Source organism: Colletotrichum scovillei (assembly GCF_011075155.1).
Source record: "Colletotrichum scovillei strain TJNH1 chromosome Unknown Contig00004, whole genome shotgun sequence".
Taxonomy (NCBI): domain Eukaryota; kingdom Fungi; phylum Ascomycota; class Sordariomycetes; order Glomerellales; family Glomerellaceae; genus Colletotrichum; species Colletotrichum scovillei.
Genome location: NW_023336262.1, coordinates 902,391 through 919,443, shown reverse-complemented (window position 1 = coordinate 919,443; position 17,053 = coordinate 902,391). Strand labels below are relative to the sequence as shown.

The window sequence follows — 17,053 nt, the reverse complement described above, 5'->3', positions numbered from 1 at the left end:
AAACGGACACTGATCAGAGCGAAAGAATCACCCGTTGGCAAGCTCTCAACATCGACCCAATTGCTTACAGCTTCTCGATAGCTCGGTGATGATGGTTCTTAGCGCACTTTTCGTATTCGGATCGCCCAAGAGCTCGGGCGCTCCACACGATCGACATTTTAACTCTAGCGCCTCACGGAGTGTGGCAGCAGAACAGGCTGAACAGCTGCCCAATCACGTTAGACATTGAGCCAAAGCTGTGGTGGAATATCTATCCCAAGTCTAGAACGTTGGATGGTAGTTGTCAAAGGTTCTGGCAGAAACTCTAATGACAACCTTCTCTCAAAAGACCTATAGATACCTGTATCCAGGCTCATGTGGGATACGGAATGATTGATGGTGCTATCAGTGAGGTGCGGTATCATGGCGATAACGTTGCTTATGTAATTGCCATGAACATGGGAGGAAGGAGCCATCGCAGTACTTGCAACCCCCCGTCGCTGCTGCACTGTTGCCTAAGCCCTTATGGGAAGCTCATTCGAGATGAACAACTTCCCTTCTCCGCAAATCTCGTCCCAATTCACTTCCATCTTCTCAGACCTCTCCCCATCGACCTCCGTCTCTCTCTCTGCCCGCCTCCAACAACGGCGCGGAATCCGGCCTCGCAGCGCCAAGATCGGACGTGGGGACCGTCTTCGGACGTTCGTTCCCAAGCCAATTGCATAACACGACTCTCGTTACTCCCACTTGTTCCTGGCGTCGATAAGGGGGTACCTAGACAGACGACGTCTCCCAGCAGAGCGGTTCGCCGCCGTCGGCCCCGGTTGGTTCGCACCCATCCATCCACGCATATCCATTATCCGCAAGCCAGCCGAGCCGCGCGATGCCAAATACAGGCAGGCCGAGTCCAAACTGCCACTTGTGCCGGAGCCGAAGGGTCAAGGTGAGAGAATGAGACAATCAGACACACAATTCCGTATGAGTACTCAACAAAACCGAATCAAAAACGGTCCCTCCCGCCCTCCCGCTCCCGCTCGCAAGTGCGTAGCGTCGTCGCGTTTTGTACCTACTTTGTGCCTATGGTTTACGGATGGATCCATGTACCTACTCTGCTTTATACGTGTGAACAATCATCTCAAGTCTCCATCGCCTTGCAGCTGACAACTGGGGGGTCCGGCCGTGCGCGCCGTGCCCGCGGCATGCAAAAAGTGCGATTTAGGCCGACCTCAGTGTCAAAGATGCATCAAGTACGGGGTCCAGTGCCCCGGCTACCGCGACGATGACGGGATGCGCTTTCAAAACGCCGATCCCACCTCGTTTGAGCGACGGAAGAAGAAGAACCACCAGCACCAAGACGAGGACGATGAGGCTACGTCGGTGACCAACTCGAGGACCGGGACCCTACAGATCATAGAATTCACACCTGAATTATCGACAGCGGCATCGACCTCAAGCTCGGCGTCCCCTGCGTCGAGCTGCCAACCGAGCCGGCAGTCCACACCTGCCACGAGCATCACCACCGACACCACTACCTCGACGCAACTATCTGTAGCACTTCCCGTGCTCAAGACCCTTCGTCAACACTGGACTGCCGAGTCCATCCCGCTGGTCCTGGGATTCTATGAGAGCCTGGACTTCCTTCCAGGCTTGTTCCGGGGTGCCGGCCAAAACCACTGCCTCGTGCTCACCGGCCAGGTCTTCACCAGGGCCTATATGATTAACAAGTTTCGTCCCAGGGCCGACTACCGCGAGCTGTCCATCGTTCTCGGCCATGCCCTGGCCGCGGTACAGGAGGCTATCAGAAACCCGAAGACGTATACTTCTGATTCGACGATCGTTGCGGTTTGGTTGCTTGGAAACTATGAGGTAAGTGAAGAAGCTTGTGACATGCTGTTTGCAAGACGCCAAGCCCAAACCTCGGTGTGCAACTGTGCTGGGTTGTTGTTGTATTGCTTTTGGCGACCAGGGGACTAAAACGAAACTCTGACAGCTGATGATTGGCGGGTTGGAACGGAGATCGTTCATTACCAATAAAGAAAGGGGTTCGTCGCCCGAAGTTCCCTGGCACATCCACGGCCAGGGCCTCCTCAGCCTCATGCGGGCAAGGGGGGACCGGCAGCTCTACACCCGGTCCGGCCGTCAAATCTTCTGGGTCATGCACAATATGATTGTAAGCAAGGCACCTCAGACCTACCTGTACTGGTTTACTAAACCCGCATGTTAGCAAGTCCAACTCACGATTGCAAACACGCCTTGTCCCCCGGACTTTGAACGCTGGCTCGACATCATCGAAGCAACCCTCCAACCTAGCGAAGGCCTCCTTCTTCACACTGCCCGCTACCTCTCTGCAGCATGCTCCCTTCTATCGAAACTGATCCCGATAACACTCAGCGGCGATGCCTCCCGCGCCCGGGCAGCGTACCCGGCCCTCATTGCTGAGAGCGACCGGGCGGACCTCGCCATGGCGGAGTGGATGCGCGCGGCGCCCGAGTTCCAAATCGAACCGGGGCCGATGTGGGGCTACTTCTGGAACTCGTGGCGGAGCGCAAGGATCAAGGTGCACCACATGATCATTCTCATTTCGAATCTCGTCGAGTATGGTGAGCCGTCGCTGGTCCCGGAAGAGTACGATGCCGACTGTGGTGGCTGTCCGTTGTTGAACCCGGAAGTCCTTCACGCCCGCCGGGAATTCTGCATGGGCATCATCGCGACGGCCGGTCGGGATGTAGTGGAGGGGATACCGAGGTCGTTGGGCGGGAAAATGCCGGACCTGGACCCGGATTTGCCCTCGTCGTACTTCGATGGCGTGAGGTTGATTTGGCCGCTGAGCCACCTGTACATTCTCCCAACGGCGCCGCGGCACCTGCGAATCGTGGCAAGGGATGCATTGTTGAGAATCGCCAAGGAGAAGGGGATCTTGACGGCGTTGAAGCCGAGAGCGGGCGGGATGCTGTTCCCGGAGGCGGCCTTGAGGGGGATCCCGGTGGATAATTTGGAAGATGTTGTTGAGGGCGGCGGAAGAGTGCATCAGATTGCGACCAAAGTCGAGGCGCAGGATTGATGATACTCCACAAACAAGGTCGAATGAGAGCGGGCTCCGAGGCTTGGAGCGCGTATGTTGACTTCTATGAGATCTCCGAATGATAAAGTCGGGGTTTAGTAACTTCCGTCATCCGGGTACGGACCCGACATATCGCTGTTTTCTTGTTGTGGGTTCTACGGACATAATCATCTAGTTGTACCCGCCGTCGGCTTGTTCCCTCGGGGTATTCGCCAGTCGGTGCTAAACTCAATTCGCCGATAAACATGACATCAATACCCAAGTACACAGCCCTGCCAGCCAAAGTGGAAAAGATGATGTTCGTGCGCCTAGTCCTTTCAGCTTAGCTCTGGGGGCTCTGAAGGCTGCTTACGCTCGCATAGCTTGCTGCTCCCCCTATGGTCGATCACTGACGATCGCATCTCCGTCTTGTACCCATTCTTCGAAATCGGACTGCCGTAGGTGTCTGCAGGTTGATTCTTTTTAGCTATCTAAGGGTCGCCTGTGGATTTGATCTCACTCCACGAGGATCGTTGAATTCAAGGGAAAGCTCCTCAGTGAATGCCATCGAACAGCGGAGGTTATGTTGCACCCATCCAAGGGATTCGATAGACCCCTCAATATGTTCAAGGTATAGGACTAGGCACCAACGACCCTCAAACGCGCGCAGCCCACCGTAAATATGCATCATCGATCGTGCATCCCAACCTTTTCTACCCCAGCTCACTGGCTCAGGGAACGAGAAGCTTGTTTCGACGTGTTAGCGCCAAATTCGCGTTGCTGCGGTCTTGCGGCGTTGAAAGAGGGAGCATGTCTACGGTGTAGAGTTACTGGTGCAAATGAAAGAGTTTGATCAGTTTGCGGTAGAGTACTGCAGGGCGTAAGCAGAGCCCGGCACTTCTGGGCCGAGTAAGCCTGCCCCATACCGGAAGAGGAAATCCATTCGACCCCGATTTTTTGCTTGATCTGGGTCCTAAGAGCGCCTTTGAACTTTGACGTATTTGCGTGGTGGTGAGTGGTCGCTGGTGAGATGTGGTGGTAGGATTCTGGGTGCGTGCCGATTATCCGAGTCGCGGGATAGGGCGCGGTATGAAAGTACCTTATTCTGGCACCATTCCTGAATAGTAGCATTTCTCGAGGTTCTTGGGGGTAGAGTTAAGAGTCAAGACTCTGGTGGGCTCAGCCACGGGATTGACGCGCCCTGTGGATTTACATCAATCTCAATTACATGCCCATGTATTCCGTACTACGAAACTAAAGGACAAATAATAGCAATAGGTGAGCTTCCATACAGAAACGGAAAAGATCTTTCCCCGTAGAGATGATCAGTGAGATGCATCGTTAATCGATAAGAGGCCTACCCGCTCCTGCGGGCTTAGATTGCGTCTAGATAAGGTACGGCGCTACACCCCGGGGCGCCGCTGATGCGCTTCGACGGCTTATTGGATACCGCAGCGACCGTTGGCTTTGGAGGAAGGCGAAGTTGTGGTTAGCGGAGGATTTTCCCAGCGAATGTAAGTAAGCGAATGCGATGGATGGGGACGCCGATGCAACGGACGCGCAGGCTGGCGGATGGGGCCCCGAAGGCTTGTTTTCTGACTTACAGCTAGCTGCCTGCTGGTATGGGGCCGGGGGATGGATGCATGGGAGGACTCCCTCGCGTGTAAGGTATGGTGGTTTTGGAAATGATATAATTACCTGGCTTGGGAGCTCTAGATATCTGGAGTATTTCGAATCATCATCATTCTACTTCACTCTAGAATACGACTAGTCTTACATACCTAGTACTTTAGTCTTATTATGCTTGTTTACGAAGCTCTCATCCAGGCCAGGGGCCTTCTTCGCGACAGCGATAGTAGCTCGAACAGCACCAAAGATACCTGCCCACACATCTCCCTCGCCGAAGGTTAGTCTTTACACTTCTACTCAGTGTGTCATCATCATGGTCTCTCTGCTAACACCAACTCAAGATGCATCTCAGCCCCTCTTCGGCAACATGTCCTTCTACACATTCAACATGATCCTCTCCGGTAGCTTCGCCGCCGCATCATGTCTCATCATCTTCACCCTCATGATCCTCCACGCGACGCATCTCAGCAAGAGCAACGAGCAAATAAAGTGCGTCCCCCTCCATTATCCATAAACATTACGACACCAGACACGGTAGAGCTAACTGCAGAAACTAGAATCCTCAGAATCTCCCTCATCATCCCCTTCTGGTCCATCATCTCTTTTCTGTCGATTTGCTTCCCCACGGCCGAGGTCTACCTCCACCCCTGGCTCGAGTTCGTCCAGTCCATCTGCCTGGCCACCTTCTTCCTCCTCCTGTGCGAATTCGTCTCGCCTAGCGAGCAGCACAGGGATGTATTCTTCGCCGGCATGACTGTGAAGAATAAGAAGGCTGCCAATGGGGAGGAGAATGGTCTCGAGTGGTACAGGGTGAGTCAACCATACCCCATCAAGTATTATAGGGGTATACATCTAACATCCCGTCGCAGAAAATGTGGTTCGCCGTCTTCCAGTATCCAGTCGTCGCTCTCCTCGTCGCCATCTTGACCGCCATCACCCAAGCTGCCGGAGTCTACTGTGAGTTCGAGAGTAAAGTGCATTTCGCTAGATTATGGGTAAGTCAAACCTTCAGTCCCCGCCTATAACCCACCTAACAATTCCTCCAAAGCTACAAATCATCGGCACCGCCTCCCTCACAATCGCCCTCACGACAGTCATCCGCTTCTTTATGCAACTCCGAACAAAGCTCTCCCACCACCAACCCCTCGCCAAATTCTTCGCCTTCAAGCTCGTCGTCACCCTCACCTTTCTCGAAAACATCATCTTCTGGATCCTCAAGGACACGGGCGCCCTCAACCCGACAGCGACGCTCACCGACGCCGACCTGCGCATCGGTATCCCCTCCATGCTCATCTGCATCGAGATGCTCCCCCTCGCGGCGTTCTTCCACTACGCGTACTCGCACCGGCCGTACGTCATCGGCAGCGGGAACACGCGCCGGCCGTTGGCGGGGGATCTGGAGGCGTATGAGCCGCAGACGTATTCTGGTGGGCCTGGGGGTGTGTGGGCGCTGGTGGAGATGTGGAATCCGATGGAGATTGTGGAGGCGATTGTGTTTGGGTTGAAGATGAAGGCGGAGGAGAGGAAGCAGTCTAGGGCTAGGGGGCGTGGGTGGCAGTCGACTAAGTATCAGTCTGTTGAGGAGCCGTATGAGATGGGTAGGAGATGAGGGAAATGATGGATCGAGACTGATGAGCGTTGATTTTAAGCATAGATTGATCATCTTATGACACATAGACTTTTCCTAGCAGGTGTACATACCCTTTTTTAGAAGTTTACTCGCTTACATGTATTCTTTACTCGTCCACAGTAAGAAATGTCAAGTGAACCTGCTTGGTACTTTAGTTTACCGAGGTACTTTACACCATATCGTGGTCCAAGTTGCGTTAATGGGAATTGATGACTCGGGCCGAGAATACAAGAAATCTTCACACGAAAGTCGATTGAAGTTTTTGAATGAACTGCCAGTATCATTCAATTGTTGTACAGCGGCGCGTATTACTATATAGACAAATAGATATACTTTGAACACTACGTCTAAAGGGCGTTGACCTTGGCGGCATGCTCATAAACAAGCGGCTGGGCCTCGGCATCATCCAAGTAGATGGTGAACCCATCATTATGGTTCCGACCATACGAGTAGTTGGAGAAGCCGTACTGCCAGTACATATCCGGCATCTCCTCCTCCAGCGAAATCGCCTGCCACTTACCCAGCACCTCCGTCCTCGGCGTATCATCCACCTTACCAAGGTACTCAAGCCTCTTATCGGCCGTCAGCCACCCATACTCCTCATGCACAACCGGCTTCCCAACCTTCTTCCCAGACGCCGCGTGGTCCCGGATCCACTGCTCCGTCCACTCGACCGTCTTGCTCCACCAGTCAGGGTACGAGTGGAATGTGCCAAAGTCGATATTCGGCAGCGCGAGCTCGTGGTCAAAGTCGCTTCCGTCGGCGCCGTTGTACGCCCAGTCGTCCGACTCGATGTTGAAGCCGCCCTCGCCGCCCCAGGTTACGAGGTGCTTGTTGTCGAGGGACTTGACGTAGGCGCTCATCTCGGTGATCCAGGCGCCGAGGCGCTCGGGCGTGCAGTCGTCGCTCCGGGGGAGGTTGCGGGTGCCGTCTGCGCCGCAGCGGGGCTCGTTGGCGAGTTCCCAGGCCATGATGGCTGGTGAGTCCTTGTAGCGGGTGACCATTTCTTTTACGTAGCGCTTGAAGGCGTCCTTGATCGCGGGGACGTGGTAGAACTGGGTTTGTATTTTGGTTAGCATTCGGGCACCGTGGGGTTTTGTTTGTGGAAGAAAATCGGGAGCTACTCACGTCGTCGTGGTACTTTCCGCCCAAGTTGACTGTGTAGACGTCCATGCCGCCGTAGTCGGCCCAGTTGTTGGTGAGCGCAACAATCAGCTTGATGCCGACCTTGTCCGCGGCGTTGACGACTTTGTCAAAGGCCTCAATGTTGATGACGGAAGTGCCATTCTCCCATCTCTGGAAGACGATATCCGTGTCGCCGGCGCCCTCGCCGCCATACTGTGGTAGACCACCAGCATTGTACGTGACGTTCTTGTCGTTGAAGCCCCAGGTGCGGAAGACCTTCAATCCGGCGTCCTTGGCTGCCGTCAAGCCGGCCTCGACATCGGCTTGGTTCTAGGAAGCATAGTCAGTTTTCACGACATCTTGCTAAAGTCAATCAATTGGGCTGCTCTTTGCAGGTCACATACGTTGTCAAAAGGGAAATAGTAGGCATTGCTACCCGCAAAGTTGAAGTCTTCGCCATCGAGCTGGAACTTTGTGCCCTTGACCGTGACGAAGCCCTTCCTGATGCACGCAGCGGACGCGGCTCCGCTGGCCAGGAGGCCAATTGAGAGCAGACCGGAGAGTTGAGGTAGCATTGTTGGATCAGTTGACGGGAATGCCTGCAACCAATTCCAGGAGACTCTCCCTCTCACGGAGACGTACGTTGTGGCTACGTGCCATATATATTGACCCTCACTCTCAGAAAAGTTTACATCATTGCAGGAAACGCGACCCGAACCATACCATCTGATCCGGGGCGTTTCCCGATTCGAACGACGGAGGCCGTTGGGCCGCGTGCCACGGGTGCGTCGACCGGGGCACGCGGGGGGAAGTTGGAGATGCCAAGGTGAGGGACGGGGACGCTATGCTGCTTTTAACGCGGAGGATGGTTGTCCGAAAGTTGGGGTCGGGGCAAATTGTTAAATGAGACCAGGCGGTGATAGATCGAGGAGGGGAATTGGCAAACCATACTTCGTAGACCGCTAGGATGCGATCGTACCTGGTTGAAATTCCAACTTGAGATGTCAAAGTGGGTAGCGTCCATGGTGCCATTGACGCGATTGTTCACTGACTCTCATTTCATGGTGAGTCGCGGATGAGCATTGACTTATCCATCCAGAGATATTCATCCCTTGGAAAGCGTCGCAAAGGTTAATAGAAACCTTCGAGTGAACACCTCAGGGCTTGACAGCTCCTCGAGCCAACAGTCAAGTGCAGCAACCTTCAACTGCATGTTCATGCCAAGAGATACCTAGCGTCAGGGCCATCTATCCGACGGGATGAACGCCCTGCTCGTCCGAACAATTGACATGGAGAATTGGCAAAGCAGATCTCAGTCTCGCCTCCCCAACCCACAATCATGCTATGTCCCCGCGGCGGATAGCCGGCTTGTCTTCCAGAGCAATTCCTGTGGATTGAAGGGCCACCCAGACGGGAATGTTCCTGATTACTGCGCCGCCTGCATCACCTGGCATGCTGCCTACACTAATATGAGGTGAGGTGGGCGCTTCTACCAACACTCTGCTGGAACGAAAGTAAGAAGATAAATGTGCCTCTACTGGCAAAACATGTTGGGCCGCACTTCATCTCATACTGGTGCAGCTTCTGCTTCCAGAAAAGTGCGGGGTTGTTTACTTTCAATGCGGGGTAGCTCTGAGTTTGGTCGTGGGCTTGTGAAATCGTTGACAACTTTCACGATGAAGATGAAGTTGGCAACCATGTAAATGACATGAAGTGAATCACCACTGTGAAGCCTTGCAAGTTCTATCTGGCAAATCAAAAACATAACCATGTATCAATGATTGCCTGAGATTTCACGGTAGAAACAGTACGATAGCGTAGCGTCTGTCAGAATCATCGCTATAGCAAAGGTCAAAAATGAAATTCATGGAGTGAATCGCGAATTGCCTCGTGGCGGAATCGAACCGCCGATCTTCTCATGTCACTATTACTAGTGAGACGCTATACCACTTAGCCAACAAGGCTTGCTTCCACGTGCCCAGAATGCGGAATATGTTGGGTGACGACGAGTGGGACGATGGGTGGAAGTTGAGTGGGTTTCGAGAACTGGGGCCTGGCAACTTGACCCAGGACAACCCAATATGGAAGGACATGCAGGCCTTGCCCAGAAGCGCTTGAACTGCAAAGTAGGCTGAGAGTCCCTAGTAGCTTGATTGATTCCTCGCTAGAACTGGTCGATATCGGCAGGGCGTATCGTTCTGGGAACGTTGATCCATACATATACTCAAGTCCAAGATTGAGTCGTGAGTTAGGGAAAACCTTCCACTCAGACTCGACAAGTACAACGTGTACTAGTCAGAAGAGTGTGACCTTCGTGATAGAATCGGGAATGACTTAAGTTCATGCTCAACTCAAGTGGTTGAGCTGGAGAACCTATGGGCTGTTTTGAGACGGAGGCTTTGCAACTACTTGTATGAATCACTGTTGAAACCCATCAATCTGAGGTTGTCAACAGAGAGTTCAGAGATGCAACAATAGCATGAATGTCGCGAGCCTCGTCCTTACCTTGAATACTCTCAAAACGAGAACCAGGGGATTACTGTTTGAAAATCTGCAGGAGCAAGTAAATGTAGAAATGAACCGGAGGAGAAGTTAGTAACTGTTGTGTGTTTCCACACAGCCTTGACGCTGGTCCTGAAAGCTAGACTAGACATCCGATGCTCTGCTCTACTGGCTTCGCTTGATTTCGGCAATTCATGGCAACGGCCATCAGAATGCCACGTCAAAGTTAGCCGTACTGTGATGGACCAGGGACAAGGTATGAGGCCTGACAACGTGTGCATAACTTATGAGCTGCATCAAGACTACTGCTTAGACTGCTAGCTGTCACTTTTTTTTTCTTTTCTTTCTTTTTTGCCTTCTCCTATCATATTGACCAAGTTTTCTCTTGGCATCTATTCTGTCAAGTTGCCAATCTCAAGCAGAGAATACAAACAATGGTTGTTTGCGTTAGCCGGCGACCAAAAGTTGCACAAACTCGAACTTATAGAAACATTGGCCACTCGCAAAATTACTTCTAACACGACTTGAAACTTGAGTTCTCCTTTGACCTAACGAGATGGATGCTTTGACCTTGGAATCCGGCCCATTTAAACAAAACGGAACCAAAGCTACAATTCCCGCATTTGGCGCACCAACGACGGGGCTCGTCCTCCGTGATGCCATCCCACTGCCGAAATCCACCAATTACCGGCACTAGTAGACTGCCGCTGACAATCTGATCATTAAAATCTGGGGAAGTCCTGGAGCATGGCACGTAGCATGCGTCAAGGATCAGTTGATTGCGGTGTGTCTTCCACGTCCACGGGGTCCTACTTTCATTTACAATACGCTCGCTCACTCGTCGAGTCGCTCCGTCAAGGGCAGTGAGGGATCCTAGCCAAGAGTCACAGCCATGGAATTCCTAAGTTGGATCAGACGATTCATTTACTTTCATTACAAATGGCCGGGAGAAAAGTCGGTTGAGATGTCGAGTATATAGTAGCGAACCCAGGTTGAGCATGTTGGAGCTCTTTCTTGCGCACGCCATCCTCCTTGACATCAATCAACCCTTCCCGTATACCAAGCTTTGATCGTCATGAAGTCCGCTATTCTATCCTTGCTGGCGATCGCGGCCAACCAGGTTTCAGCACACGCAACCTTCCAGGCTCTGTGGGTTGATGGAGTAGACGTAGGCCCAAGCATTTGACACAAGAAATCGCAAGCTTGTGCTGACTGATAGTAGTTTGGGGGACAATGTGCCCGACTTCCGCTTTCGAACTCACCCGTTCAGGACGTCACTTCCAACGATGTCCGATGCAATGCCAATGGCGGCCCAGTTGCTCGCAAGTGTGTGGTCAAGGCCGGGTCCTCAGTTGTGGTTGAGATGCATCAGGTACGCCAAAGCATACTATTTGACTTCACTGTTCCATGTCAGATCTAACGTCTCTGCCGATAGCAACCTAATGACCGAACATGCACCCAAGAAGCCATCGGAGGCGCACACTACGGCCCCGTCCTCGCCTACATGACCAAGGTCTCCGACGCTACGACCGCCGACGGCTCGACCGGCTGGTTCAAGATCTATCAAGACGGATGGTCCGCCGCGGCCGGCAGTGCAAACGGCGACGGCGACAACTGGGGATCAAAGGACATGAACACCTGCTGTGGCAAAGTCCAGGTCAAGATTCCCTCAGACATCCCCGCCGGAGACTACCTCCTTCGCGCCGAGTCCATCGCCCTGCACGCGGCCGGCTCGAGCGGTGGCGCCCAGCTGTACATGACTTGCTTCCAACTCACCGTAACTGGCGGCGGAAGTGCTTCACCCGGAACCGTCTCGTTCCCGGGCGCGTACAAGGCTTCTGATGCTGGCATTCTTGTCGACATTCACAGGGCACTGACTACCTACGTCGTGCCGGGCCCGACTGTGTACGCCGGAGGCTCGACTAAGAGCGCCGGTGCTGCCTGCGTGGGCTGCGAGTCGACGTGCACCGCTGGCTCTGGACCTACTGGGACCGCATCGAGCGTGCCACTCCCAACGGCCTCTGGTGGGCTGCCTGGCTGCACTGTTGCCAAGTATGCTCAATGTGGCGGCGAAGGGTACACTGGCTGCACCACTTGTGTTGTAAGTTGACATTCTTCTGAGATTGTAGGAGATTACTTGATGCTGACGATGTGAGAAGTCGGGCTCGACATGTCAAGCTGTTTCGGCTCCTTACTATTACCAATGTGGTTGAACTTTGTAAAAGCCCGAACTTATGTCAAGGGGCGGGCTGTATCTTTGAACGTCAAGTGGAACGTCCTGAGAACAACGGTCGCATCAAGCCCGAGAGACCTTACTATTCTTTAGGCTGGTGAGTTACTAAATTGGGGGTTACTTTGTTGTATGTCACACATAAGGTTTACAGAGGCTGCCTAGTCTGTCAACCAAAGTCTAGCATCACACCGTCACTTCTCGTGCAGTGCCTCTATCATGTGTCCGTACACGAATCCTGTTACTTTTAAGCTTAGTTGGCTTTATATTAGTGACATATCAATTTTTACTGGAAGCATGTGACAGTACATGTACTCTTGAAGCCCGGCTTTCACAATATGGTTCCGTGAACTGCTAGCCTCAAGGCTTTTGCGACCCATTAATAAATAACATTGATATGCAATATTGAAGTAATAGTGTTCTACAATTACAAAAAGGATATACCGGACAGTCTAGACAGGGTACGGGGCTGGTTTTCAAAGGAAATTAAATAGCAAAATCAAGCTTGATCAATAGCAACTAGCTGTAATCGAAATGGAAGTCTTCCGTGCTGCCAGTTCCACTCAGGTATAGAGTACTGGATCAGAGCTTACTCTTTTCTTCATGTACTTTCGCGTGGTGCGTGGGAGATCAAAGGAGTTCGCTAGTGATATTGAAAATACGATAACCGTCATTCTATTTAGGTCGGCAAAATACTTCAATACTGCAAAAATGACAAAATCATGCTAAGTGATTAGGGGTGTAGTACAGACATAAGAACACACTTTTATACCCCGTACTACCTTCTGGTGATAGTTTTTAGCCCCCCCTCCCAAAGAAAATAATTACAACCCTCCCCTTCTTAGCTTCTCAGAAGTGGCCAACCTCTGGCGCTGTTGGTGGTGGACCCATTACTTCGATTGTGAAGTTTGGCCGCCCAGGCGCCCCAGTTGTGTATGTTCTCCTTTGTCTTTGGGGGTGTCCTAGCACCTCGACCTCATCTTCCGACCAGTCAACCGCTTGTTCATCTCGAACGTGCTCATGTCTGGGGCGAGATGCTCCGTCGCTATCTCGGAACGATACCTTTCGTGCTCTTGATTGGCCGTGTGGTCTTTCCGATCTCAGCGGTTCCGGTGAAGCATAGCCGCTGTCACCGGGAGACAGGCTACCGTGAAGTGGCATATTGGTATCTCTTTGCAATTGCGGCCCAGAGTGGCTTCCACTCCTCGCTCGAGGTTTCCTTACTGTTCCGGTCCAATAAGCTTCGGATCTCTGGGCTTGTCTTTGTTGTGGATCGGGTCCCTGGTAAGGGGGTTGACCATAGATTGTTCGGTTAGGCATGAAGGGGTTGTTAGTAGCGGTAGGATCACTGTCTCCTGGTAGTGGTGGATGACCGCCGCCAGAGTAAGGAAGTTCTGATGCAGCTCGTCGATGAGATGGTCTGTGAGGAGCTTGAAAGCCTCCAAGATCTGACAGCGACTGTCCGCGTACCGCCCGCAAGGTTTCCATGACAGTAGCTTGTATAATGGAGCCAGTATCTTGGTCATCATAGACTGACGGAACAGGCGCCGAAAACCCCCTAGAGCCAATATCGGAGCGGAGCATACGCCTGCTGGACTCTGAGCGCATGTCAATATCTCTCAGTTGAGCATTGGCACCGTTCTGGAATTCTTTTCGTACAGTCTTTGTCACCTCTTTGACCAAAGAGGCTTTCAGAGCTGCTTCTGATGCTTTTTTCCTTTCGCGTCTTTCTTGAGCTTTCCAAACATCATGCACTTGCTGTTGCCTGAACGCCAGATCTTCCAACCCCCTCTTCATCTCTTCCATCTCATCGTCTCTGCTTGATCGCTTGGGTGGTTTCTCCTGCCTTGGCTTAGGATGCTTCTTCGATTTGGGCGCGCTTGCTTCTTCGTAATATCCCTCGACTGGCTCTTGCGGTGCGGGGTACTGGGGGTAATGATTTTTGCGTTGACGGGGAAGAGCAGTCTGTGGGCGAGGGCCGGTATTATAAGCATGACTGCGAGGTGTGGCAGCGTATGGATGAGGATGTACTGGTCCTTGATGCGGTACATAGTAAGGACCGTAAGGCTCGATCGGTGGAGGATATGTAGATGGCGGTGGTCTCATAGGCCGGGGCCCGCCCATCGAATTTTTCCAACCAGCAGTATGAGGTGCTGGAGTATAATGCGGCATTGGAGGCGCATGCATTGGATATACGCCAGGATGGGGAGGTGGTGGAGGAGGAGGAACTCCGTGGTAGTTCATGGCTGGGCCCTGAGGCTGCTGACTGAACCCTTGAGGCTCGTCGGGACCGGGAGGCGGGGGACCTCTGTGTCGTGAAGGATCTGCGAAACCTTCTAGGTGACCGCGCCTATACGGGACTGTCTGACCGGTAGCAAATCTTGCTTCGTGATGAGGGCTCAAGCTATCTGGATCGGCGTATGTTCCGTCCCATGCAAATTGTGAGGAAAGATCTTCGAAGTTGCCGACTGGTTCTGTGTGACGTTGATGTTGTCTGTAGGATCTTCGTGTTACGTCGGGTTCCGATTCGCTCCAGTCCGTTTCTTCTGGAATATCTTCCTGTTGGGTTGGTTCTCTTTGCGAAGAATAAGGGAGCGCTGAAACCATGGTATTAAATGTAAGGTGAATGGATGTTTGATGGAGCGAAGAACTGTTAACTTTCAAAGCATACTTTCAATTGCCAGATGTGGATAATGCGACATGGTCCCAATTTGCTAGAGTCGGGGTGCGTGGTGTGGCTGCTGCTTTATTATATTCGTCATCGCATCCCGATCCACGCCGCTCCGAAAGAAAACGCGCGGGATAGGTTCGGCTCTCTTCGAAACATTTTCTTGCCGGTCGGCTTCTGAAGACCGCCATCGAGCGTTCATGTCATTGGCTCTGGGGGTGATTGTTGGTTCGTGTTGGCAGTCATGTGTCGTGCGGCGATGAAAGGAAGACCACCCGTTCGCCGTTTATCCAGCTGCTCCGATTAGACAGGTCGCCGCTCCGGCCGTCACTTACCCCGTTTCATCCTTGGACACAGGGACCGGACATGACTTTCGAGCAGGCTATGCTAGAAATGCAGCTGCCTCATGGACGCCTTGAATTCTGCCTTGAAGTCAACCGGCTTGTCGCAGCTTACATATGCGGCCAGTGGCGCTAGATAGGCGCTAATGTACTGCGAAGTGTAGAAAACCATGTCAAGAAGTAGAGTACTTGCTTATACTTGGGTTAAGCCACTGGATCTCTAACGTCGACTTACGGAGAGGGACAAACGAGGCTCTGCTAAACGCTGGAATTCAGAGCTCAGCGTCGCAATGAACCGAAGCTGGGAAATGATCTTGCGTTACTGTCATCAACTCAAAAGCTGGACCCTGAATTGAGGCCGCATCTCTTCTAACAGCATTTCCAACATTCCATTCAAACCAACAGAGCGAAACGCTTGTAGAACGTTACACACTAACGAACACTTCAAGCAGGCTGGCATGCAATATATATGCATGTGGTAAGACTTTGCAGCCGGCCGCTTGATGATGGTGGCAGTGTTGACGTGTTTTGGGATAAGCGACGTGGGGATTTGAGCCAGTAGGATAGCCCAATGCCACCGAGATCATGGTGTGAAGCTCAGCCCCCATGACATGCTTCTGTTCTTCGAGTCCCCTGCAAGTCGGATTGGCGCAATGATGTGGGCGCGAAATGTGCTCTGTGATTCGTTAGCTCTTCGGCCGAGAGCATGGTCCAAATGCTTAAACATAGAGAGGCTGCTGATTCCGTTAACTCTTCTCTGTCGCTGAGTTGTTTACTTGGAACATATCTTGAAGTCTGCAACTTAGCCGTCTTAGTCAATCGCGGCTATCCCTTGATGTTGGTTACAGCACATGCTTGAGCTTGCGCATCTATTTCTAGGAACTCTCCAACGGCGGCTATTTCGGATACCTACCTTGGACTAATAGCTTTCCAACATGGATCCTCTGAGCATCACAGCAAGCACTCTTACTGTCATCCAGTCATTGTTGGCTACGTTCGATGCCATCAAACACATCAAGGGTTTACCCGCAGCCTTCAAGGAGGTGGGGAAAAGCCTCCCACTCGTCGAGAACACACTGCAACTCGCTCATGAAGCCCTGAAAGCCGAGAAACCAGACGACGCGGCTGAGAAGGAACTTATACCCGCACTGGGTGATTGTCAAAAGCGGGCTTCCACTTTACGCGACATCTTCAAAGACATTGAGGGCGGCAAGAACCAGGAAAAGGAGGCCAAAGAGTGGTCTGCTCTTGTCAAGTTCTATCACAACAAAGTCGTACCATTGGGCAAGGCTCACAAAGTCGAAAGCCTGATGCAAGACATACTCAAAAAGCTCAAGGTACTTGCTATTCGTCAGATATTCAAGGCAAGTGCGGAGTTGCAAAAGCAAGTCGGCGGCCTAGAGGACGCAATCCGGTCTCTGTCAGAAGTGGACCCATCCCTCCCAGACTCGGACTTTGATGCCGCGTCTAACAATATCTCAATGAATAACTACGGCAAAGCGAAAGGGTTGGTTTCGACAGGCAGCAATGCTGACATTGCGATGGGAGATAAATATCAATCAGGCCACAATATGTACTTTGGTAGGAGATCAAGAGACAGCGATTCTGACTGAAGGTCTTCAAGTTTAGAAAAGCTGACGACCAGTGGATTCTGTGTAGCAAATCATTACTATCAAACTTCTGGTGCTACTGGTTCGTTTCCATCTGTCCGAACTGATTGTGTCTCCTATTCTCACCAAAGTGGACCGTCCAGAACTACATATCGCGGACTGGCTGAGGCTAGTGTCACGGCCGCTGGATGTTGCAAAGATCCAAACCGAAACATTCCAAATCGCTTTGAAGACTCCCGGTGCAGGGCACGCGATCATTCAACTGCCGGCATTTGAAAAATGGTGTGCTGGAGATATTC

The 17,053-nt window shown here is 52.2% G+C and overlaps 5 protein-coding genes across 5 annotated transcripts; 4 read left to right on the top strand and 1 right to left on the bottom strand.

Moving 5' to 3' along the window:
• Positions 1-394: 394 nt before the first annotated feature.
• On the top strand, positions 395-3,279 carry HER10_EVM0012437 (uncharacterized protein). The gene is made up of 4 exons (XM_035481833.1): positions 395-922; positions 1,189-1,845; positions 1,970-2,149; positions 2,204-3,279. The coding sequence occupies exons 1-4, from the start codon at positions 863-865 to the stop codon at positions 3,038-3,040; spliced, it is 1,734 nt and encodes a 577-aa protein (XP_035335451.1). The 5' UTR covers positions 395-862; the 3' UTR covers positions 3,041-3,279.
• A 1,489-nt stretch (positions 3,280-4,768) lies between these two features.
• On the top strand, positions 4,769-6,260 carry HER10_EVM0007883 (uncharacterized protein). Its single transcript, XM_035477423.1, has 5 exons — positions 4,769-4,925; positions 4,990-5,137; positions 5,206-5,458; positions 5,518-5,643; positions 5,697-6,260. Exons 1-5 carry the CDS (start codon positions 4,820-4,822, stop codon positions 6,255-6,257), a joined length of 1,194 nt encoding a protein of 397 aa, XP_035335122.1. The 5' UTR covers positions 4,769-4,819; the 3' UTR covers positions 6,258-6,260.
• A 365-nt stretch (positions 6,261-6,625) lies between these two features.
• Positions 6,626-7,978, bottom strand: HER10_EVM0005460 (mannan endo-1,4-beta-mannosidase C; the record flags this gene model as incomplete). The annotated part of the gene is made up of 3 exons (XM_035475076.1): positions 6,626-7,333; positions 7,407-7,733; positions 7,808-7,978. The coding sequence occupies 3 exons, from the start codon at positions 7,976-7,978 to the stop codon at positions 6,626-6,628; spliced, it is 1,206 nt and encodes a 401-aa protein (XP_035334946.1).
• A 3,002-nt stretch (positions 7,979-10,980) lies between these two features.
• Positions 10,981-12,118, top strand: HER10_EVM0010214 (glycosylhydrolase family 61-5; the record flags this gene model as incomplete). Its single annotated transcript, XM_035479681.1, has 4 exons — positions 10,981-11,073; positions 11,128-11,277; positions 11,341-12,006; positions 12,065-12,118. The coding sequence occupies 4 exons, from the start codon at positions 10,981-10,983 to the stop codon at positions 12,116-12,118; spliced, it is 963 nt and encodes a 320-aa protein (XP_035335289.1).
• Positions 12,119-15,911: 3,793 nt separating this feature from the next.
• Positions 15,912-16,894, top strand: HER10_EVM0005441 (uncharacterized protein). Its single transcript, XM_035475059.1, has one exon. The coding sequence runs from the start codon at positions 16,080-16,082 to the stop codon at positions 16,755-16,757; it is 678 nt and encodes a 225-aa protein (XP_035334943.1). The 5' UTR covers positions 15,912-16,079; the 3' UTR covers positions 16,758-16,894.
• Positions 16,895-17,053: the final 159 nt, after the last annotated feature.

What these genes read in the sequence shown, in the direction of transcription:
- HER10_EVM0005441 (XM_035475059.1), top strand. Translation starts at nt 16,080, where the DNA reads ATGGATCCTCTGAGCATCACAGCAAGCACTCTTACTGTCATCCAGTCA.
- HER10_EVM0007883 (XM_035477423.1), top strand. Translation starts at nt 4,820, where the DNA reads ATGCTTGTTTACGAAGCTCTCATCCAGGCCAGGGGCCTTCTTCGCGAC. An exon ending in AAGAGCAACGAGCAAATAAA is followed by an intron (nt 5,138 to 5,205) that starts GTGCGTCCCCCT and finishes TGCAGAAACTAG; the next exon opens with AATCCTCAGAATCTCCCTCA. An exon ending in TGCATTTCGCTAGATTATGG is followed by an intron (nt 5,644 to 5,696) that starts GTAAGTCAAACC and finishes ATTCCTCCAAAG; the next exon opens with CTACAAATCATCGGCACCGC.
- HER10_EVM0012437 (XM_035481833.1), top strand. Translation starts at nt 863, where the DNA reads ATGCCAAATACAGGCAGGCCGAGTCCAAACTGCCACTTGTGCCGGAGC. An exon ending in GCCGGAGCCGAAGGGTCAAG is followed by an intron (nt 923 to 1,188) that starts GTGAGAGAATGA and finishes GCATGCAAAAAG; the next exon opens with TGCGATTTAGGCCGACCTCA. An exon ending in GGGTCATGCACAATATGATT is followed by an intron (nt 2,150 to 2,203) that starts GTAAGCAAGGCA and finishes CCCGCATGTTAG; the next exon opens with CAAGTCCAACTCACGATTGC.